At 37.0% G+C, this 25,599-nt stretch overlaps 1 protein-coding gene across 1 annotated transcript in view; it reads right to left on the bottom strand.

Annotated features, from left to right (window-relative positions):
* ZW10 (zw10 kinetochore protein) overlaps positions 1-23,130 on the bottom strand; it is a 38,221-nt gene extending 15,091 nt beyond the window's left edge. The window contains exons 1-10 of the mRNA XM_019753348.2: positions 22,919-23,130; positions 20,943-21,077; positions 15,578-15,679; positions 15,304-15,381; positions 14,744-14,903; positions 13,178-13,330; positions 12,580-12,771; positions 4,512-4,675; positions 3,757-3,939; positions 214-452 (exon numbers count right to left, since the gene is read on the bottom strand). Of these exons, the coding sequence (XP_019608907.2) occupies positions 214-452; positions 3,757-3,939; positions 4,512-4,675; positions 12,580-12,771; positions 13,178-13,330; positions 14,744-14,903; positions 15,304-15,381; positions 15,578-15,679; positions 20,943-21,077; positions 22,919-23,023 (1,511 nt within the window). The 5' untranslated portion in view covers positions 23,024-23,130. The remainder of the gene's footprint in view (positions 1-213; positions 453-3,756; positions 3,940-4,511; positions 4,676-12,579; positions 12,772-13,177; positions 13,331-14,743; positions 14,904-15,303; positions 15,382-15,577; positions 15,680-20,942; positions 21,078-22,918) is intronic.
* Positions 23,131-25,599: the final 2,469 nt, after the last annotated feature.

Raw genomic sequence — 25,599 nt, 5'->3', positions numbered from 1 at the left:
CTTCTATTTCTTAGACCTTGTTGTAAGATGTACGTTGTTGTAAATAAAACTTAATTATCAATATATATCTCTGTGCTACACTGACTTTCTAGAAAAAAATATTAACTAATGGGATAAGAAAACCCAACGAATTCCAGCTAATTTTCTTACTAAATGTCCGTTTAGATAGGCATTTAAGCAAGTCATTGCCATTTTCAAACTCAGAACTCTTACCACTGATCGCTGCTGGTTGTTGCCTCTAGTAAAGTCTGATAGGCGAGTTCCATTAATTTCTTTACAGACTCACTGATGTAGCATGGGGGCAAAGCAAAGGAATGCTGGTCCAGTGTATTTTCAGGCTGTAAATTCACCACTTCATTGTACTGAGTTGTGGACATTTTCTGTACTTGTAGCTTGTCATCCTCATCAGGGCGAGGTAAGTCAGGCACACTTATCTTCGAATCAGGAGTAATCTAAGAGTCAAACAAAGAAACATAGAAAATGCACTATCTTCAGAATAATCCAAATGCAAGCACACCATGAAAAATAAGATATTGGTTGCTTCCATGATGATAAAGCTGTGGCTCTACAGGATAATTAAAAGATCTGAGTATTTTAATGACTGCTCAAACTTGGGTTGAGAGCATATCACAAGTAAGCAATCCCCTTCACTGTGCCATTCTTCCAATTCTTCTGTACATTTTTTTTTATTAAAATTTATTAGGGTGACAACTGTTAGTAAAATTACATAGATTTCAGGTGTATAATTCTGTAATACATCATCTATAAATCCCATTGTGTGTTCACCACCCAGAGTCAGTTCTCCTTCCATCACCATATATTTGATCCCCTTTACCCTCATCTACCACCACCCCCTTACCCTCTGGTAACCACTAAACTATTGTCTGTGTCTATGAGTTTTTGTTTCTCATTTGTTTGTCTTGTTCTTTTGTTGTTTGTGGTTTATATACCACATTATCAGTGAAATCATATGGTTCTCTGCTTTTTCTGTCTGACTTATTTCGCTTAGCATTATACTCTCAAGATCCACCTATGTTGTCATAAATGGTCCTATTTCATCTTCTGAAATTTAAAAGCTTCTGCACAGCAAAAGAAACCATCAACAAAATAAAGAGGCCACCAACTGAATGGGAGAAGAATTTTGCAAACAATGCCTCCGATAAGGGGCTCATATCCAAAAAATACAAGGAACCCATGCAACTCAACAACAAAAAAACAAACAACCCAATTGAAAAATGGGCAGAGGACCTGAAGAGACATTTCTCCAAAGAGGACATACAAATGGCAAATAGACATATGAAAAATACTCAACATCACTAATCATCAGAGAAATGCAAATCAAAACCACAATGAGATATCAGCTCACCACAGTCAGAATGGCTATCATCAACAAGACAAATAGCAACAAGTGTTGGAGAGGCTGTGGAGAAAAAGGAACCCTCATACACTGTTGGTGGGAATGCAGACTGGTGCAGCCGCTATGGAAGGCAGTGTGGAGGTTCCTCAAAAAATTACGAATAGAATTACCATATGACCCAGCCATCCCTCTCCTGGGTATCTACCCAAAAAATCTGAAAACATTTATCCATAAAGACATGTGTGCGCCAATGTTCACTGCAGCTTTGTTTACGGTGGCCAAGACATGGAAACAACCAAAATGTCCTTCGATAGATGAATGGATAAAGAAGTTGTGGTAAGAAAAGATATCCATCCTTAATCTTGATGACAATAACAAAGCTGTGAAACTGGCCCAAAATTTCAGGTAAATGAAAGGACCGTCAAAAATCATCTTTCTCAGATTAGACTAGTAGATAATTGCAGGCCAGTATAATTTTGTGTTCTTGTCATAAACAAATCATTTCCCAGCAGGAACACACATTGGCTTAGTCAAAGGAAAAGCTCAGACTAGCCTATCCTCCACTTAAGAATTCCAAACCAAAACCAAAAATGCCTCCCTAACATTTATACAGAATGAAAATTCCCACTTGGTCAAAACGAAAGGAAAGAACACTAGACTGCTAGTCTGGAAACATCAGTGATAATTTTTACCCTAACTTTTGACGAAGTCATTTAACCTCTGTGGACCTCCATTTTCTCATGTAAAAGGATGAAACTGTATTGCAATAATGGTTTTCAAACTTTGCTTCTCAAAGATGCCTAAGGGGCCAAAACAAAGGAGAGATTACGCAGGCAGAAGCAGCCGGTCCCCTACTCCCATGGCAAGAAGAGCAGCTCTGAGGCGGCTGGATGGCTCAGTTGGTTAGAACATGAGCTCTGAACAACAGGGTTGCTGGTTCGATTCCCACATGGGCCAGTGAGCTGCACCCTCCACAACTAGATTGAAGACTATGAGCTATCGCTGAGCGGCTGGTGGGACGGCCGGATGGCTCAGTTGGTTAGAGTGCAAGCTCTCAACAAGGTGGACAGTTCAATTCCCACATGGGATGGTGGGCTAAGCCCCTGCAACTGAAGATTTGAAACGGCAACTGGACTTGGAGCTGAGCTGCGCCCTCCACAACTAGATTGAAGGACAACAACTTGGAGCTGATGGGCCCTGGAGAAACACACTGTCCATATATATATATATATATACACACACATACATACATACATACATACATACATACATACATACATACATACATAAAGAGCAGCTCTGCTCTGCACATACTGGACCTCTACAGAAAATTCCAAATAGAAAAAGGTGAGTCTGATAAAAATGTCATCAGATTTGCCTTCCTAATCTGTAAAATGGTGTAATAGTGTCTACTTTATAGGGCTGCTGTGAAGCTTAAATAAGAATACAAATGTCAGGGATGTGGCAGTCAAAATTATGGCTAAAATTAGAATGCAAAAGAATGACATAATCAAGTGATATTTATGGCAGGGGGAAATAGCCTACAGGAAAGTTCCTGGTACTAAGCAGATTTCAGCTCCCTTAACAATCCAAAATTACTTCAAATGTGCTAATATCTGTGCTCTCAAACGGCTAAATATTTTGTTGAAATGGACACGGTAACAGGGTAGCCCCAAGGAAACTGAAGGATGGCAGAAGGGATAGAGGTAAAAAGAGCCCAGTACCTGCAGTGACAGAAGAAAAATGGCTGAGGAATTTTCTATTAAGGGGTTACCTTAATCTATGTGTTGCTTTAATCTAAGTATTACCTTACATTTACCAAATATTATTTTATATATGTAAAGAACGAAAAGAAAAAAATATATAGAGAATTATCTAAGATAAAAACAGTAAATTACCCTCAATGCAAATTAATTAGTCCACTGACTTCGCTGATAACTTGTTTATACCCTACATAGATCACATCTTTTTGTTTGTTTTACTATGTTAACTTCAAAACTATTAGCCAAAAGATAAAGTCAACATTTTCACAATAGGATACAATCTCTGGACATAAATGAAGCCTAATTATACCTGTCACAAAATTGTATACTAAAAACTCAAGTAATAAAGTTGAGAAAAATGAACAGGTTGATATTTCAACAATAGTAATCCATTATATTGCATAGACTTTTTCAATTTATACAGTGCTTTCATGTGCATTATCTTATGTGGACCACAAATTCCCTATGAAAGAGGTAGATATTAGGACCACTTTAAGGTGAGAAAACTAAGATTTAGACGATTAATAACTCCCCTCAGTGAATTCGGCACCGGTCATGCTCTCTTCCACTCCACCATATTCATCTCAGAAATGAGCTGCTTCCCAAATACAATGTAATACCCTATAACTGCAATACCTTCACAGTGTTGTGAATTTCAGAGGTCATTAGGTTTCTGGCTGCCACAATCACATCCTGACACTTCTTGTTAGCAAAATGAGAATTGATGTTACGGGCATATTTCAGCAAATCAGTAGTATCTCCTTTTAAAAATCTCATCTCCTTTAAGGCATTTTCAAATTCTTCAGTGGACTGTATAATCTGAGAAAAACAAAAATAAAAGAATTATATACATATTATTACATTTCAATATTAAAATTTCAAATCCAGTGTATAGAAAATAACAAGAACCAGCTGGTCATTAAATTTTACAACAAACCATCAATTATTAGGTATAAAGATAATATACATTTTTCCAGCCTTAAATTCATTAGGAAGAGTATCTTAAACAGAAATTTCTGACTACTGAGTAAAACTGCAAAGACCTTTAAAATAAATATACTTAGTTTTTTAGTGTTCAAGGAAACACTAAAAAGAAACAAAAAAGTGTCACATAATAACTACCATAGCTAATATAAGTATAAATAAAAGAACAATTGCTTTTCAAAAGTATCTTAATAAAGAAAATATATTTAATAAGAAAAGATACTTCCCAATCAAATAGTAGGAAGCCGGAAGAAAAAGGAAGTTATAGAGAATATAACTTCCTTATTAATAATTTTCTTAAAGATGTCACTGAAGAACAAAAGATCTTTCTAAACAACAAAAAAAGAGAGAGACACCAATAGGAACCTACAGTCTCTTTAAACCTTCTGTGATATCTCTGCTCTTACCTCCTCATACTGCTCTAATTTGCTGCTATTTGTTGGGATAGAATAAACCAAACAGTTTTTAATGAGGCACTCAGACAAGTCCTCCCAGATCATGTCACCAAGCATCTCAGCCAATATGATCTTAGATGTTTTTTCATTTTCTAGATCAGTATCAAGCGGCAAATCTGAATTCAAAAGAAAAAGTTTTAAACAAGAAAGCATTCACAGTATGGATTATTCTCAAGTTCCCTAGGTTTCTAGAATTCTTTAATTTTAAGATAATGGGGAAGAAAACAGCACAGATAATACTACAGCTATCTCAACTGATTGCATGGAACAAAGCATGACATACAATTAGTATTTTATTTTCACTGCTCAAGCGAATCATTTGCACTATATTACAGCCTGTACTGTGTAACAATAAGGTATTAAGCCATCTACATTATAACCATCTACTACTAATCTACTGATCTGATTATATGACAAGCACTCAAATGTTCTGCATACCAAGTTGAAACTTCAGAATAAAACCCCAGGCTCTCTAATAATGAATAAACACTTTTTTCATCTCTGCTTGGGCATTGAGTGTTTATCCTGAGTAAAATATCAAACACCCTACATTATAGCATATCTAGTCTAGCAAACAGAATACTCAATAACTCTTCTATGGTATACCCAATGGTAGTTTTTTCCAACACATTTTGAGGGAATTACATTTAGAATATATTACTATTAATGAATTAAAAGTTAAGAATCAGTGACCAATGTAGAGGGAAGAGTAACCATAAAAGGAACCAGCTATTTTTAACCTAGTTCTGATTCACCAAGAAGACCTTAGAGGATAAGAACCTTAAAAGAAAGTGAGTATATTATCTCAGAGCCTTGAGATACATTACAATATCTAAAGTACAGCCCAACACTGTTCAGGATGATAGCCACAAGCCATAATTTGCTACCGAGCACTTGAAATGTGGCTAGTATGACGGCGGCACAAGAAAATTTTTTAAATTTTTAATTAAATTCAGCCTAAGTTTAAAAATGGAAGCAAGGGTGTGTGGTTATAAAGGGTAGCTCAGGGAGCTTTGCGGTGATAGAATAGTTCTGTATCTTGATTGTGGTGGTAGTTACATAAATTTACACATGATGAAATTGTACAGAACTATACACACACACAATTGAGAGCGGGTAAAACTGGTCAAATCTGAGTAAGTTCTGCAAATTACCTACCGTGTTTCCCCGAAAATAAGACCTAGCCAGACCATCAGCTCTAATGCGTCTTTTGGAGCAAAAATTAATATAAGACCCGGTCTTATTTTAATGAAAGACCCGGTATACTATAATATAATAATATAATATAATACTGGGTCTTATATTAATTTTTGCTCCAAAAGACGCATTAGAGCTGATGGTCCGGCTAGGTCTTATTTTCGGGGAAACACAGTTGTAGTATAGTTACACAAGATGTTAACATTGAGGAAAATTGGGTTCACCCTTCAGGATACATGGGAGCCTTCTGAATAAAAATTTTAAACTGAAAAAAAAAAAAGAGAGAGAGAAAGTAGTGTAAAATACTTTTCTATTAAACACAGTCTTGTTGTTTCGATATTGAACTATTTCACTTTAAGCACTGAGTCACATAAGCTATTATGCTGTCCTGTAGTCCTCCTGTTAGGAACATACATCACTTCTAGTATTTCCAATCTAGTTAGTATAAGCAGATTCATTCCATTAGAATGATGTTTTGTTCTATGCACCAGTGCAACACTGTAATGTGTTTATCTGAATATTTAATGCACACAGCACAAGTTGTAGTGATATCTATATAAATTGTAAAAGGTAGTTAAATTGAAATACTTATTACTTTAATGATATAATTATTTTTCTAGTTGAGGAAAACAACTATTGCCAGACTTCTAAATTTAAAATTAAGGTACACTATTGATGCAGAATCATAAGATGCAGAAGCTAGTAGAACTGCTACAACAGTAAAGGAAAGAAAAGACAGACTGGAAGAAAATACGTAACAAATTTCAAATAAAAGGCAGCTGCAATTTGCTAAAACAGCAAAACAAAAAACCTGCTTGCTTGCTATGCAAAAACTTTTTAGAATAATAAATAATATTAAGAGACATTTTCAGCAAACTTGATGGGAATTTATTAAGTTTTTATTTATTAAGTGTCCTATCAGAAAAGAAAGGACAAAATTAGTCACCTGAAATCACAATTAAATGTCTAACTAAAAATGTAATTTTAACAGGACCTGAGCTTATAACTTCGGCCAGCTAAAAGCCACCTGGATTCTTGTACACACACACACACACACACACACACACACCTACACCCACACACACCCCCCCCACACACACGCACAAACATTTTTAGATAGAGAGATGGCAAAAGAAGTTATTTCAGTTATGAAAACTTTGTTATAAAATTATGAGAAAAAGACATTTTTAAAAATGTGAAAGACCTTCACTATAGAAGACTGAATCTTTATCACAATAAATATCAAAGATCAATTGATTCAATTTTAGAAAAACTGCACACTTTCTTTTAGCTTTACATTCTTTAAGTACATTTTGCCAAAAAGGACCTCCAAACTTACAAAGAAATATTGTCAGTTCACTGCCTTAAACATCAAACTTGTAACATATTTTGTAATCTTAAAAATTCCATGATTATATGACAAAGAATAATTTCAGCTGGATATAGAAAAGTCATTTCTATCACAACAGCATTCAAAAGATACGTTAGGTAAAAAAAATACAGATTTATAGGAATTTTAAAACAAGAGACTGATGATCCCCTTATTGGTTATCTCCACTGCATAATACATATTGTTTTTTCTTGAAAGAAACACTATGAAGTGTCATGAATATAGGTGTTAAAATCATTCAGTATATATACATGCAAACACTATAAATTATCACTGATTTATTGAGCTGTTGAAAAAAATAGAAGGCAATAAATATGATGACCTTATGTTCTTTGCCAAGGTTCATTAGTTGAGTCTGGAAGAGTTTTACAAAAATCTACTGTACCGTTATCTTCAAGATTTTCTTGCAACAAAAGTAATGTTCACCAAATATTCAATAATCAGAGATGATAAGTGGTAATATACTTTGTTTTCTCCTGAGATCACACTGCGTATGAACAAGCTAAATGTGAAGTTCCAAAGAAAGTTCATTTGTGACCTCGCTAGACAGAAGCAAAAATTTATGTTGAAACTAAATCTTTTCATAATACAAATCAATGTTCATGTAGGTACTCATAAATTTTTGGTACTCAATACAGCTATTGGAAAACTTTTCAGTGCGTGTTTGAAACAACTTGGGTATGGAACGTACTTTTTCAACAGTAAATTTTATGACAGTCTAAATACAGATCAAGTATTTCCAGGGAAAATTTGCCTCTGAATTGAGATATACTGTAAGTATAAAATATTCACCAAATTTGGAAGAGTCTGTATAATAAAGGAATGTAAAATATCTTATTAATAATTTTTATATTGATTACATATATTGAAATGAAATTTTGTATATGTTGGGCTAAATATATTGTTAAGTTCAAGTTTCACTTAACTTTTTTTATTGTGGCCACTAGAAAAGTTCAAATTACAGTATGTAGCTCACATTTTATTTCTTTTAGACAATACCGATGTAGACAATAAACTGAAATGCAGGCACCATCTTAGTCAAGTGCTATAGCAGGTGGTACAGTGTCTTGCTCTATAAAGATTTGTTGAATGGATATATGCATACATATCAGAGAAGAAAAAGATAAGTATAATACATTGGTGTGATCACACCATAAAAAGCATTTTGTGTCCTTTTTTCCTTTAAGATCATATCATAAACATTTCAAACTATCAAAAAGTATTATATTTCTATTTTGCTTAATTTTTTACTAGTAAATGGCACTAAATTTTGTCATATTTCCCACATCTAATGATGTAACAATATGCTGACATAAGGAACTGTCTGATTGCTTTCTTATGCTGAACCATCTTTGCACTCCTAGAATAAACCCTTGGTCACAATGTGCCCTTTTTAAAGGTACTGTTGGAGTGTTGTTTTTTTATGTTTGCATTTATAAGTCAAATGTAAAATCCTACTATAGAGTTTTCTCTGAGTAAGCTATATTATATTTTGGTATTAAGTTTATGCTGGTCTTTAAAAAATTAATTAGGGTACCTTTCATCTTTTTCTATCGACCAAAGAGCTTGATCAACAAAGAATTATCTGTAATTTGAAGAACATATAGAATTTAGCCATTGGTGCCTGATTGTTGCCTTTTTAGTGCCAAATCTTTCCAATTTCTTCTACAATTGTATGTTCAGAGTTTCTGCTTCTTGGTAAATTTTAGTAACTTATACTTTCCAGAAAAGCATTCATGGCAACAGCAAAACATGCTTGTTGTGACAAGACCAACACCATTAAGGTTTATAGAGAAAAAAATCCAAATTTGCCCTCTCCATACCCACAAGCTGATCTTTCCTTCCTTGCCAATTTTGTTTGGTTGGTACTCCTCGCTTAGATTCATATGTACAGAGGGTGTCAAAAAAAATGTATACACATTTTAAGAAAGGAAAAAACTGCATTAATATATACTAATAACAAAAGATGAATACAAGTCATGTTTGACTTCATTAGTTACCAGAGGTGCTCAAAGTGGTTACCGTCAGCATCCAGACACTTCTGAAATTACAGTGAACTACTGCTTGAGCAACGTTGACCAAACTGTTAACACCTCTTAAAATGTGTATACATTATTTTGGCACCCCCGGTATATACGAGGTCTGATAACTAAGTTCGTGAGGTCGATGCAACAATATTGCTAAATTTTTTTGATATCAGAGGGATTATTCATTATGAATTAACACCAACTGGACGAACAGTTAACCAAGTTTACTATTTGGAAGTGCTGAAAAGTCTGCGTGAAAAAGTTAGACGACCTGAACTTTTCACCAACAACTCATGGCTCTTGCATCCCGACAATGCACCAGCTCACACGGCACTGTCTGTGAGGGAGTTTTTATCCAGTAAACAAATAACTGTATTGGAACACCCTCCCTACTCACCTGATCTGGCCCCCAGTGACTTCTTTCTTTACCCCAAGATAAAGGAAGTATTGAAAAGAAGACATTTTGATGACATTCAGGACATCAAAGGTAATACGACTACAGCTCTGATGGCCATGACTAGGCGCTGGCGTCGTACATAGCTGCCCAAGGGGAGTACTTCGAAGGTGACCGTAGTGATATTCAGCAGTGAGGTATGTAGCACTTTTTCTAGGATGAGTCTGCAAACCTTAATTGTCTGACCTCGTATAAATTTGCCAAATACACACACAAGCACGCTTACGCGCACAGACATCATGTGGACTGAATTGTGTCCCTCTCCCATTAATATGGGGAAACCAGGAAACTTCTAGGATTCTACTTTCCAGTATTTCAGCATTATAAGTAACATTGTGATGAACATCCTAATACATAAATAAATGGTTTTATGTATTTAAAACAATTTATTAAAGAAAGAAACAATTTTTCTTTAGGACAGAATCCTAGAAGTTGAAATTCTGGTTTAAAGGATAAATTTTAAGGGTTTTTACACATTTTGTCAAATTCTTTGTAAAATAATTTTCATTCTCTTCTTTTAAAAGCTCCTTTGTTGTTGGTATAAAATGCTTAATAATAACGAAAACTTGGAATAAAAAATATATATTAAACATAAGAGGAAGGGCAAAAGCCTTTATACAGTTTCAGAATAACTAAAAGCCAAGAAAGTAGAGGATTCCAAAAAGAATTAAAGAGTCAACATACGATTTCCAGGTTCTATTTAGATCAAGAAGATAAAGCAAGGGAATGTTGATTGATGGATATCAAAGAGAACACAGAATTCCTAAACTCCTTCTTTGCCATTCTCTTCTTTGCCAAAAACAATGATCTCTGAGCCAAAGGAGAAGAATAAATGGTAAAAAAGAAACGAAAACCTAAATACATAAAGAGATTAGAAGAACACCTAGCAACACTAAGTTGTCTTCTGCTCTAAACATCTTAGGTACTAAGAAAACTTACAAATAAAATAACGGGTTGAGTACTGGTTAATTTAATGAATCGTGTCAAACTGGAATTCTCCAAGACACCCCCGGCCCCTGCCTTTCTGGCCCTAACCCAGTATCATCACTGACTTGAAGTATAAGAAAAAATGGGTATCAATTAGGCACTCAAATGAAGTAAAAAGAACAGTAAACACATTGCAAAACCGTACTGAGTAAAATTTAACAAGGATTAATGTTAATTCCAAACAAAACAATCAAGTACAGTGTAAGACGTCAAGCAGCCATTTGCACTGAGTAGGACAAGATTTCTCTTTACATTAAGCTCAGTGAGTTCATTGTGTCATAATGGCCCTTGGCTATACTATGCGAAGTACAAAACTGAGAATGCGGGCATGAATGCTCCACACTGTTCCGACTTGGTTTAGAGGAGACCTAGAATACTTGTTTTGTTTTAAACACTATACTTTAACAAGAGGAGTACAGAAGAAATGGAATATATTCACAGAACATCAATGAAGATAAGGGGAACTTAAAACTATGTCACTCAAAAAAAAACAAAAACCTAATGATATTTATACTAGTGGCAAGATGTAGGGGAAATAATAACAGCTCCCGTAAAGAATTTGAAAGTCTATCAAGTGTAATAGGCAATAGATTTGTCCTATATAGCTCCACATAGTAGAAATAGCATCAATAGAGCAGATATTACAGGATATGTTTAGAACAAATTTTTTAAACAACTACCCTAAAGATATAATTTGCAAAATGGGGATTTTGGTAATCGTATTTAATATAGAAAGGAAATCTGATTTTTAAAAAACAAACAAAAACTTCATAGTACTCAGTTGCCCAGAGATAAGATGAAATGCCTCAAGAGGAAGTGAGTTCCCTCTCACTAATGGTGCTAGGTTGGTTATAAGACCAACTGATGGGAGAGTTATGGAGATTCAAGCACAGAGATATTTGAATTGAATCATCCCTCTGGTTCCTTCCAATCCTTGGATATTTCGTTTATAAGTCTATTTATATCTAATAAAAACAAAAGTGTATTATCTCCCTAAGAGAAGACACAAGAAAACTACTGTGAATTTTTGCAATTTATCCAGGTCTTAAGATTTTTTCTTCTCCGCTACTGTCAAAACTAGAAAGAATTCCTTGCATATTTGCTCCCTAAATAAACTATATGACTGCCAGGAAGGCATATAAACAATAGCACAAATTTTTTTATTTTCTTCACAGTAAGAATGCTTGATCTGACTATTCAATACGGTAACTGAGAAAGGCAAAAAAGAAGGTAAGTCAAATAGACAAAAAAAACAGTATTAGAACACCAGAAGAAAGGGGGGGATGGTAGATGAGAGTGAAGGGGATCAAATATATGGTGATGGAAAGAGAACTGAATCTGGGCGGTGAACACACAATGTGAGATACAGATGACAGATGATGTAATACAGAATTGTTCACCTTAAATCTACGCAACTTTGCTAACAATTGTCACCCCAATACACTTGAATAATAATAATTAAAAATAAAACACCAGAAGAAACTTTATTTTTAATAGTATGACAACCATAAAATAATTCAAGCAACACAGAAACTGGCTATTTCAAGTGTTAACATATGAAGACCTAACCACTAGTTTGAGTTGGCATGTAATTAATTTCCTATGTTAAATCTAGTTTGTTTCTGTCAGGTTAAGGGATTTTCCCACCAAAATACGTAAAACAGCTCTCGGTTCATTTCTGCTTCTCCTATAATTAAAGCCAGAGTCGCAAAATGTGATGTTACTAGAAGTCAAGTGAGCCCAGAGCATCCTAGAATTCAACTGAATATTACAAATACAGAATCTGGGGTACCAATGATAACCCTACTTGCCAAAGTAGAACAAGAAGTAAGAAGGTAATTACTTTGTTCCCATGCATAATCTACTCACCTCTGATCTCCATTCACTCAGATTGTGGACATTAATACTTTCAAAAACCATAATGACTTTTCCAAAATATAAAAGCACTGCCTTGGAGGTACATACCTAGAAGTTGTTTCTGGAGCACTTCCAGTACCAATCTGATTTTTACAAAAACTTCAGATGGCGATGGATGTTCTAAGTCAGTCATCACAGATTCAAACCGAATGATAATGATGTTAGGCTGGTTTTCTATCACAGCAGAAAGGGAGGGGCAAGATACCAGAGGCATAAGGATATACTTCAGCAGCAGCTGACCTAAAAAATTATATGAACACACATCAAAAATCACTAGAAGAAACTTTAAAATAAAAGCATGTCAAAAAAATATCTTTGAGTCTAACAACAAAAACACATATATCAGGACATTACACACCACACATTATATGCACTGCAGGTTTTCCCACTGAAGTTTCCCAGGTTCTCTACAGATTTTTATTTAAATTATTCAAAATCAGATAAAATAAATTGCAGCAGTTAGTTTAAAGAAGAAAACAGAAAGAAAACAGAGAAAAGAAAACATCTAAGCCCTCAGTAAGAAGGCTAATATTTACGACAATTCCTTTTGAAGAATGAGGTCAACTCCTACGATCCATCATCGATATTCCTTTAACACTGGACCTTCTGAGATTTCATGTAAGTGAAACAAAGTAGTGTGTCTTACCAAATGATTTAAGCTTGGTATGTAGTTCCCCAAGAACAGAAAATGCCAACAGGATAGAACTGGCTGGTGGCACAGGGGTCTTCTCTTCATTTTGAGATTGTTCAGTGTATAAATGAAGTTCTGTTAGTAGGCAAGATTCCAAGTTGCTGGTATCTAAGAAAAGGGGAAAAAATATCAGCTATCACAGCAATATAAGATGTTTCCACTTATATTCCTCAGGGCAGTTCTCTACTGATATTCCTGAACATGTTGTTTTATTATAATACAGTTCTAATGCAATCAAATATTAATTACGATACACATATCCTTAACATCACTTTAAAACAGGGGTTTTAGTATGTTCAAATAATGAAACTAAGTGCAAGAGCAAGACAATGCACATACAATAAATGCTTATTAAATATGTGTTGAACGACTGAATGAAGGCAAGGAATGAAAAGTGAGATCATAGCTTCACTTAAGACCTCCTCTTCTTTGTTCTTTCTTACAAGCAAAGAGAATAGCCTGCCAAACAAGTTTAGCAGGAAGGGTATGTTATAACAAAGAACACACCTGCCATCTTAATTTTATAGTCTACTTGGAAAGAGAATCTAAAATTTACTAGATTACAGTGTTTCCCCAAAAATAAGACCACGTCTGACATTAAGTTTTGCTCCAAAAGACGCATTAAGGGCTTACGTTCAGGGGATGTCATCCTGAAAAATCATGCTAGGGCTTATTTTCTGGTTAGGTCTCATTTTCAGGGAAAATGGTATTTCCTTCAAAATACCTAAAATGTGTGTGTGTGTGTACACACATATATATTTGGAAGACAAAGTGGATATAGGAGAGAGAACAAGGAGACTGTGAAGTGTCTGAAAAAGACTAATTTCAATGTGGAAAAATATACCAGGTTTAATGGCATATCCTTTAAAAATACCCTCAGAGGTTTCACTTTGTGTAAACAAGACATCGAAGAATGCTCACACCCAGAGGTGGGCAGGGGGACTGAAAGCCAAGTAGCATAAACAAATGCCAGGGCCAGAGTTATACTACATTTTAATCTCACAAAGTGCCCCCATCTGATGATTTTGTCACCATTTTTCCCCAAGGACTGAAAAACCCGTCTCACTGATCCCGCCTTCTTTCCTCAGCAAGAGAGAGAATGGTTGAACAGCTTCTTTAAGCTTTCTAGTCAAGAAAAACTTCAGGTTTAAGGCTGTTGGGAATGGGTATACCCTACAAGGCAGTGGACATTTTGTGTGGCAGAGGAGGGTATGGCACCTCCTCTGCCATACCCTCATCATGTAGACCCCACTCACCCAATCATCTTCCCTCTTTTGGCTCCTTCCTAGTGAAAGGGACAGAAATAGAGATATAAGGGAAGTAAAGTAAGGACACTTTAGAGACCCAGATGAGTTGGTCCTAACAAGTACTTTGCTTAATATGAGAAGTTACTAAAGACTTGAGAGATTAATAAATGAAACCTTCTCATCTACCAATACGTATAAAGTATTTAGAATGTATTCAGAGGCCAAACTGGTTCAGGCAGATTAAGCAAAGCAGTCCACCTGAGGTCAGCAGCACCTTTTGATGGTGGGAACTTCCATACAATCAGCTTCTGCCACTCTTCTCCAAGGTGATACAGGATGTTCTGTTTCTGTATTGTGAGCTCCATGCTGAGAGATTTCAACATTTTTAAATCAAAGCATTTTCTGGATTTCAATAACTTCAAGCATTTCTGTGCCTGGTAGTGAAATGGAATCACTGTTAAACATTCCATCTGGACTCAGGGCAATCAGAATATATGGAGGGTGACAAAAAAATGTATACACATTTTAAGAAAGGAAAACTGTATTAAAATTGTAATACTCAATATATACCGATAACAAAAGATGAATACAAGTCACGTTTGACTTCTGCAATTACAAGAGGAGCTCAAAGTGGTTACCATCAGCCTCCAGACACTTCTGATTACGGTGAACTACTGCTTGAGCAACGTTAACCAAAGTGTCCGCTTGTATACATTTTTTTTGTGTGTGTGGCACCCCCGGTATTTGTATAATGATAAGAACACATGGAACACAAAATTTACTAAAAACAAGAATAGCACTGATTGCTCATGGTTTGGAGAGAGTGTTTAATACCTCTTCTAGACGCTGAGCAGCAGTGACATACTTCTTCTCTGCTAATGCACAATTATATTCTTCAATAGCTGCAGAAAACTGAAATGATAAGTACAGTCATTAGGTATTTTATTTTATACATCCTCTTATTTCAAGTCTGTCTGCTTGTTTGTTTTTAAAATATGAAAAAAATACTATATAGTCAGGGGATACACATTTAATAATGAGATCAACTGGAAAAAAATAGTAACTTCCTCACTACCAAAACACTAAAGTTTGATTTGAATTTACTGACCTCTTGTAGCTGTTTAAGCAAACTTAGGACTACTGAGTCTCTTTCCAACTGTTGCTTCAAGTCTGTAAATTCAGCAGTTGATACATGAAGATCCTGGCGGACCTAATTCATACATCAAAGACAAGTACACTTTTAAGCTATATAATATCTAAGAAACAAAACATTAAAAATAGGTATTTAAAAACTTTAAAGCTAATCAATAAGCTTTATTAGGTGACTATAACTCATGTTGAAATTTAAATGCTGGTTAAGATTGGGATAAAAATCACAGAACATAGTAGCTCGAATAGACCTTAAGTGGTCCACTTAGTCCAAACCCTTATCCTATGCAGGAATGCCCATTCCCATCAACATAATATCCTCCTATCGCCATCTACTCTTAGTTTAAGCAATTATCTTTCATAAGAGAGTTCATCCACCTGGATTACTAGATGGGTTTCCTCATTACTAATTCATTCTACAACAGTATAGCTCTAACTATTAGAAAAATTTTCTTGAGTCAGACTCCACCTCCCATTCTGTGCCACCTTTTCAGGGACTTTGCATTATCAATTATTTCTTATCCTCTGTGCCTTTTACCCCTCCCTATTTCATTCTTCATTCATGAACTATGCACTGATTGAACACCGACTAAAGCATGGCTCTTCCCAATAGATTTAAATATGTCAAAATTTCCCCCATGTTTAAGAAAAACTATTTCAATACAGTTGGTGCCAAAACCACCAATCAATTCCTTGTTGCTAAATCCAAAGCATAAATTATCAATATTTAACTATTTGTCAGGATACTATTACTGCCCTTCCCTTAGTTCTATGACACCATTTGCTACTGATTTTCCTCCTTTTCTTTGGCCATGCCTTTTCATTTTCTTTTGGGAGCTTCATTTTCCCTCTGACTACTTCATACTTATTGATATTTCTTTCTCCCTGGCCCTCTTCTTACTCTGAACCAGACGTTTTAAAAAAATAAACGTTTTTGCCCGACCCCCATCCAGGGACATTTGGCAATATCTGCAGACATTTTGGCTTGTCACAACTGAAGGAGTTCTGGCACCTAGTGAGTAGAGGTCAGGGATACTGCTGAACACCTTACAATGTACAGGACAGACCCACAACGAAGAATTATCCAGCCCCAAATACCAACAGTGCCTAGGTTGGGAAACCCTGCTCGATACTCTGGCAACCCTGCTCCACTCCCACAGTTTCAAAGTCTAGGTGCTGCTACCTCAAGTCCACACCATTTTCCTAACCTCCAAACATGGACATGGACGGAGTGATGTGCAAACTGTTCATTACAATCCATTCTCCCACTTTCCCACAGTAATAGCACAGAGCTATCCTACTAGACTATGTTCTAGCATCCCTCACAATTGGATGTGACCATGTGTTTAAGATCTCACCAATGGAAAAGAAGCAGAAGTAATGTGCACCATTTCCAAGTCTGAATCCTAATAAAATAGATGTGCACAAGAAAAGATGAAATAGTGCCATTTGTGACAACATGGATAGATCTTGAGATTTATTATGCTAAGCGAAGTAAGTGAGAGAGAAAGTCGAGAACCATACGATTTCACTGATATGTGGGATATAGAACTGAAAGCAACAAAGGAACAAGACAAACAAATAAAGGAATAAAAACTCGGGGTGGATGGGTGGCTCAGTTGGTTAGAGTGCGAGCTCTGAACAACAGTTCGATTCCCACATGGGCCACCACAACTAGATTGAAGACAACCAGCTGCTGCTGAGCTTCTGGAGGGGTGGCTGGATGGCTCAGTTGGTTAGAGCACAAGCTCTCAACAACAAGGATTGCCCGTTCAATTCCCACATGAGATGGCGGGCTGCGCATCCTGCAACTAAGATTGAGAACAGCAACTGGACTTGGAGCTGAGCTGCGCCCTCTATAACTAGATTGAAGGACGACTTGGAGCTGATGGGCCCTGGAGAAACACACTGTTCCCCAATATTCCCCAATAAAATTAAAAAAAAAAAAAAAAAACACAAAAAAACTCATTGACACAGACAATAGTTTAGTGGTTACAAAGAAAGCAAGGGAGAAGGTGGCTGGTAGATGAGGGTAAAGGGGGGTCAAATATATGGTGATGGAAGGAGCAATGACTCTGGGTGGTGAACACACAATGTGATTTATAGATGATGTAATACAGAATTGTACACTTGAAACCTATGTAACTTTACTAACCATTGTCACCCCAATAAACTTTAATTAAAAGGAAAAATAGAAAATAGATGTACCTCCTCTGTGCCCTCTCTTTGCCCTTAACCTCCAACTATAATCTGGACATGGGGAGAGACCAACTTCAACCATGCAAACAACAAAATCCTAGAGCAGTGCTTCTCCAACTGTAACATACATAACACTTGGTGAATCTTATTAAAATGCAGATTCTGATTCATTAGGTCTGGGATGGAACCTGAGAGCCTCCATTTCTAACAAGCCACTAGGTGTTGCCAACTGTGCTGCTCTACAAACTATCAATTCTTTAGGGGTCTCTCACATTTCTGCACTGTCTTGCATGTGAAACAATGGCTGTCTTTAGTTCTGAACTATCTTTTCAAGGATGTTTGTGTAGTAGTAAACAGCTTAGAAAACAGAGATGGTGTTTCCCACTAAAGCAAAAAAGCAGATATGCTTACTACTCATTGTAAGAGAGTCAGGTTCCCTAAACTCAGTTCTCTTCTATGATGCAATCCACTACACACTGCCCTTTAAGAATTGGGGCTCGGGGCACTGTACAAAAATGCTCATACTCTGGCTACTGCTGTGAATAATAAACTGTCCTTCATCTCTCACCCACAGGGTTTCGTGTCTTCTAATAGAATCATGCAACTGTGGCAGGTTAACTTGCTGACTTGAAAGGAGGGTAAAAGCTCAGATCCCCTGCACAGTACTTGGCACAACTATACTAGAGTAGTAGGCCCTAGGTTGTAGAATCAGCCTGCTAGCCTAGACTACAATTACAAAATACATATTTTGTCTGAGCCACTGTACTTCAAGTTTACTCAGTCCCTCTCTCTCAATATCTATCTTACTCTCAGCATCCCCATTTCCTTTACAACAGTCTAGCTTCATCTTAATACAATTCAACTGCGCAGCTCCATTTGGCTATCCCGTAGGCACCCCATATTTAAAATCATTTCCCCTACAAAAACCTACTCCTTCTGTAGGTTCTCTACTTCAACGAATCGCACATCAATGACCAAGCTCCCCAGTTATCCTTGATTCCCTGCATCAAGTCCCAAAGATCCTATCTCTTAAATGTCACTAGGATTCATCCACTTTTCTCCATCCCCATCGCCACTGACTTTAGAGCAGGTCACCAACCTGTCTTGTCTGATTCCTTCTGCCTCCTTGTGCTTTAACTGCCTTTCATTTCCCTCATGTCCTTTTCCCAAACTGCAAGTATAATGGGATTCCTAAAATTCAAATCTGATGTCACTCTCTTATTTAAAATCCTCCATGGCTTCTACAGTACCATCAAGACTATATCCATATCACTTAAACTGACATATAAGTCCTTGCTTACCTTTCTAATCTCACCTCACGTCCCTTCCCACCACACTCTCTAAACACAGTCCATGGAACACCTACAACTCTCCAAAAGTGTCATCTCTCCATTACCTCCATGCCTCCGCAATGCTCTCCCCTATGTCCACCTAAAACACTCTTCCTTCCTCTTTTGCCTAATCACCTATCACTTCAGCTTTTGATTTGGACACTATTTCCTCCAGGAAGCCACACTTAGCTACATCCCCTCTCTTTAATTGGGATTATTCCTATTTCATATGTATCACACTATTTTACTCATTTATAGCAGGCATGAGAGATTCGTATTTTGAAATAAAAACTGTCCAGTTCTGCAACTATCAGTGTCTGGCAACTTCTAGATGTTCAATAAATATACCAAATGACTGAATAAACCCCTTTATAATATCCACCTAGTAAATCTAATTCCCATTCTCTAGCAATAAATTTGAATCTTTCTCTAGCACGATAGGGCTTCAAATCTTGTTTCTTTCATTATTCTTCAGATGGTACAGTATTCAGGTCTGGACCTTCTCAAGTAGACCAGCCATCTTTCAAAATGTAACAACCAGAAGTGAATAAATTTTGCCAGCCATAGTCTGGCCAGCAAAAGATATATAGCCCACCACTTTCTTGTTCCAGACACTTCATTTCTAACAGTACAGTTTAAGATTGCACAATTGACTCACTGATCAAACATATACACACTGAAAATATTATTTGAACTGTGCCAGAGTTGCAGAGTAACAGATTTATTTTTGTTAAAACCTCTAATCAGAATCTTTGGTAAATTGGCTGTTAAATAGATTTTCTGGGTAAACTAGTGGTTTCCCCACTTGTGATTCAAGTTTTATAGAAAAGTTTTGAAAACCGATTTGCTCACTTTCCTTCTTTAGTAACTATCACAAAGAGAAGAGATTTGGTGTCTTTCGTTAAGGACCTTGAGAATACCTCAACATTTTAATTTCGGGTATCAATGAGCCCTGAGTAATAATTTAGAAACAGATATGGAAGAAATCTACGGTTAAACTTTGTTTAAACCTCCAATATCAGCTTGATTTTTGTCAACTGTCTTATTGTTCCTAAAAGGAAACTGGAAGTGAAAAATCTTGGTGAGATAAATACATGTGAAAAACGTTTTTAAGTTTATAAAGCAGGTATTTCTGTTTCCAGACTGGCTTACTTCTTATTGTGATGACAGCACTCCAGAAACCTGCCAGACTTTCCATAAGAAGTATAGCAAGCACTAGTTCCACAAAGTCACACAGTACAAAATGGCCCAGATTCTCTGTGTGTCCAAAGGAAATTAACTTTATGACAGGAAGTAGAATGGTTGTCACTGGCAAACTGAGACCATTTTCCAGAAGAAGGCCTAAAGACAAAGATTGTCAATGCTAAAGACTGAATGTGTTGAGGCCAGCTACAGATATAAGAGAATGCTGGCCATTAACAGATACAAACATTTTAAACTAAAAGTTGACAAAAGAAAAGACCAGATGATCCAGTTCTAAGCTTCATCTGTTTTTATTTTATTATGAAAACAATAAAATAAAATACTGAGATTATGTTTTAAAAATTTATAAAGTGCTATTCAAATGCAAGACTTCATTATAGCTAAAAAATGTTTTACCATAAAAAGAAATAGTTTAAATTACATTTTTGGAAAATGTCTATTTTAAAGTCACCCTAAAATCATCTAATTCAACTTCCACTTACCAAAGGAAAAGTGAGGCCTTAAAAAGTTGAACAGAACTGAAATGTCCTAGGAATCAGAAAGCTGAACTGCCTCCCTACAAACCTACCCAATATAACAAGCTATTCTTACCTCACTCTCTATCGTGGATTTCAGCTGGTCAATGTCGTGAGATAGCTTATCCACTTGGGTAACCAGGTCCTGTGCACTCTGCATGCTAGGCAGGAATTCACTGTACTTCTTGCTTATCATACTGCACACCTCACCCTATAATGTAAGACAGAAAAATTACAATGAGATCAGTGGGGAACTCTCTTAAAAATATACAGCTCATCTTCCATTAGGCATTTTCCATGTTGGAGCCTTCTTGACAGTTACCCACACCCATTCAATTTCCCTCCAAGCCAATGGGTTTCTTTGAAAAACACATTTTTCCCACCATTAAACGTCCCATAACATTATTAGGAGGCAAGAAGACGATGATCACCAAATCCCAACAGTGCCCAGAAGTGGTACAAACACTGGAAAAGAGAAAGGTGGAGCCATAAATTCTCATATTGATATTATCAGGTCAGACTATAGCCACCAATTTGAATCATATACCTAATAGAAAAGAAAGCAAATGGATAATTTAAATCCATAATCTGTATACCTTGATCAATTTATGGATTTCTAGCTTCTTGCTTATAAAATTTTAAGGCCTAATCTTATAACCCTAAATTGATGAGTTTCACCATCTCTTTTAATTCAAAATAACTCAATAAACAAATTATTGAATAGTTTGCACTGAATTAATCAATGCTTTGGCAGACACAAAAATAAATTATGCTCGCCCACAGATAAATTCCTTTTAGGCAGGCAAGATAGTACACACTTAAGTAACCAGAATACAGATATGTAATACAGCAACAGAGTTAATATCCTCCAGGAGCACAACTGAGAAAGAGATCACCTCTGCCTGAGGGAAAAATGAGGATCTCTTTCATGCAGAAACTACATCTGATATTGAACTTGAAACGATGGGTAAAAATACTACAGTAAAAGATGGAAAAATGACAATATAAGCAAAATCTGGGAACTTAAAAAAAAAAAATGAGCCTGCTTGGAGTATAAAAAGTAAATTTCAATTGGCTGAAGATTCAAGTTGGGAAAAGAAACTAGTGAAGGAAGGACACGTTAGGTCCAGAACATGCAGGAGCCATGCTAATGTAGCTTAATTGCCCTCTTTCAATTATACAAAAAGTGGTAGAAAATTCTAAAGTCATATTAAAGAAGCAATGCCAGTGACATAAATACTTAAAATTTAAGAAAGATTTTTCGTAAAATAACATCGTTTTTGTCCTTTTATGGTACACTGCCAAAACTTAAATCCAGAGGTATGCAGTACACCTAATTTTAAACGAAAGCAACAAAGATGTGGGCAAATACTGGCAAGGTAGCAAAAGCAGTACAAAGTAAAACTGTGTGGCTATGTGCCTCCTGTTTCTGTATCAATCTCAAAACAGTAGGGTCCACAGAAGTGCCATTCACACGTTTTGTAACTCTCCATCCCCCTCAAGGGCCTGGGGATGGAGAAGAGAGTTTAATAAACATATTCATAGATTTTAACAACAAAAATTTCAGGGAGCAGAGTGGTACAACCCTCCCAAAACTAGTACACTCCCCAACCAACCGTACAAAGAGGAGTGGCTGGAGGAAATAAACACTCACAGATGGGGAGGCGTCCTGGCCTCATTTCTATCCCTCTGGGATGCTCCCCCTCCAGACACCTCGGGGCAGCCCGTCCCACCTCCGGCTCTGCGGTCTCCACTTAGGACTCCTCCAGGTTCCCCCACCCCGTGCCTCCCAAACCTAACCTCCCTTCCCAACATTCCCCAGCCACTGCCTCTTCCCCCGCACCGTCCCAGGCCTCCTCAGTCCCCCACCCGTCTGGGCTCCCTGCAAACTCCCTCCTCAACCCACAGACTTCCCAGCCTTCCCACTCCTAATTCTTCCCACCCAACCCCACACGTGACTCTGCTCGTACCCACTGTGTGCCCCTATCCCGCACTCTTCTCCGTCCCGTCACACAATGATCCTGCGTCCCTTTTAGTCAGCCCTGCCTGTACCTTGATCTCCTCCACCCGCCAGGTAAGGTGGCTGATCTGAGTGCTCAGATCCTCCTTCTCCAGACTCCCCGAGGGTGCCAGAACTTTCGTCACGAACGACGCCATCGCCACGACAGATTTCAACGCTCACAGGGTCACTCACGCTTCAGTAGCCAGCGCGGCAGTTCGGGTCCCGCCGGCAGCCTTGGCGCGCGGCCTGCCGGGAAGTAAAGTCTCGCGGGGCGAGACCGCCGCACGGAAGGAGACGGCTGCACTACAACTCCCAGCAGGCACTGCGACTCTCCTGTCGTGGAATTTCCACGGCGTCTCGTAGTTGGCAAACTGGGAGACGCGTTTTCCTACTTTGCTGTTTTCAAATACCATGTCTCTTCTCGTCCGTTTTTCACTAGAATAAATGAAATGTTTTTACCAAATAACCAATCCTAACTGAACCTTTTTAAATTTGAAAACGCTTAGCTGTGAAATGTAGCTAGCCAGAAGACCCGACGAGTCCAGCTTGATGTTTTTTCGTTAAATATTCACTCTCGTCGGCCGCATTGGCCATCAGAGTCTAAATGAATAGTGCCCTCGAGTTGTGCAACAAAGTGCGTCACCTCATTATAAATAAAAGTCTGCCTATAATTGCACTCCTTTTATAATGCATAGTTTATATTACATCTATGTACATATATTACATACGTATTTAGCATATCTTTGTACATATAAGTGTACATATATTACATTTATGTAATATATTACATATTTATATTACGCAGGTATAAATCACATTAATACTGTGTGAAGTAGAACAATATACTCAGCACTTCCTATCAGACAATACAAATCAATTTTATCAAAAGCTTTTTAAAATTGTTTCTCATTATTTATATGTTACATACTGAAAGACGTTCGCAACGCATAGTATGATATTCCTTTTAAAAAAAATAAATAAAGGGCTATAGATACATATATAGAGGTAAAGAATGTACACCAAACTATCTCTGTGAGTGGTAGACTTATGGTATTTACTCTCTTCCCTGTTTTTTTCTATTTTTCTGCAATAAACATGCACTGCTTTAATTAAAATGTTATCATTAATTTTTTAAAATGGTATTTTGTGAGGATTGCCTCCAAGTAGATAATGACCCTAAGAACTTGGTCAGTTTTAAGTGTCTGTGGAACAATATGCTTATCCTAATGAGGCAAGCGCAGTTTCCTGTGACATGAGCAAAAGAAATTAAACTGGGTTGAAACAGAAAGCACAAAGGACAGCCATAATAACATCCTAGGACACTCCTCTCCCTAGAAAACCAAGTCAACTTTTGTTTGGTAGAACTGTCAGCCTCACTTTGAATTCTAAATGCTACTAATAATAAATGCCCAGCGAGAAAGAACCTGCAGACAAAATTCCTGTATTATGTATTTATTGAGCAACTGCTATGTGACTGATACTGTGTTAGGCTGGGAATCCAAAAATATTGAATAAATAATCCAAAAATAGTGAATAAATAATCCCAAGAAAATATGATCATTACTATTTTGGAGGCAAATGAGAGATGGATCCAGATTTTGTGGGACCTAAATCTTATATAGTTGATGGGAGGAGGAGGACTCTTTAAGGAAAAGAACATATAATAACAAATACAAAATTAGATGTAGGCCTTGGAAGAGGCCTGTGCAACTAAGAGGCCCTGAAGCTTAATCCACCTCAGAGGACTGTACAAAGGGCAGAGGAGGAGGAGCACCCAGTCTCTGACTGAATCAGGGAGGTTTCACAGAAGGAAGAAATCTGAACTGAGACTGGAAGGAGGTACCACTTTGACGTTGAAGTGTTGGGATCTATGTATGCCCACAAACACAACTACAGAAGCTCCGCCTCTCCCTGGGCAGAGAGGCCACAAGGATAAGCTAAAGACTCTTCCTCAAGGTTCCAGGAAAAGACAGGGGAGAGCCAGACATAGGCTGAGGAAGGAGAAGAAAGAGCATCAGGAATGGAGTGGGATCGCTACACATAGACCATCGATGCATGCAGGCATGAATGAATACTTCAATAAATAAAAAGAAATTAATACGAGGTCCAACAATTAAGTTCACGAACTTGTTGTAAAGCTGTTGTTAACCTTTTTTGATATCAGAGGGATTATTCATTATGAATTTGTACGAACTGTACAGTTTAACCAAGTTTACTATTTGGAAGTGCTGAAAAGGCTGCGTGTAAAAAAGGAAGAGGAAAATATCAAACAGAAATCTGGATGGATACAGTACAAGCAGACAGCATTTCTAGGGATGTATAATCTTTTGCCATTATATTGATAGAACATGTGGTTGTTATAAGAGCAAAAGGAGCCTGCAACTTGAAAGAGCATCCCCTTTGCTTCAAAATATGAAGGAAGGAACAGAGAGTGGGTGCGGGTATGGATGAAACAAGATTGGTATGATAGATAATTTTTGAAGCTGGGTGATAGGACATGAGATTTCTGTATACCATTTGCTCTACTTCTGTATATGTTTGAAATTTTCCTATAATAAAACCACAGGGAACAAAAGAGCTTTCCTGATGATCCCGCCTGCCTCCCTCCACCCCCACACCACCCATAAGCTAATCAGGATGCTTGGGTGTGGAGGCGTCATTCAAATATAGTCAGGATAGTGCCTTTTCCTTGCTGACTGTTCCATGTCTCTGCTTTCATTTCCTGTGTACC

Source organism: Rhinolophus sinicus, linkage group LG06 (genome assembly GCF_036562045.2).
Source record: "Rhinolophus sinicus isolate RSC01 linkage group LG06, ASM3656204v1, whole genome shotgun sequence".
NCBI classification, from domain to species: domain Eukaryota; kingdom Metazoa; phylum Chordata; class Mammalia; order Chiroptera; family Rhinolophidae; genus Rhinolophus; species Rhinolophus sinicus.
Note: the sequence above shows the minus strand (reverse complement) of the source record. Positions and strands in the feature narration are given on the sequence as shown.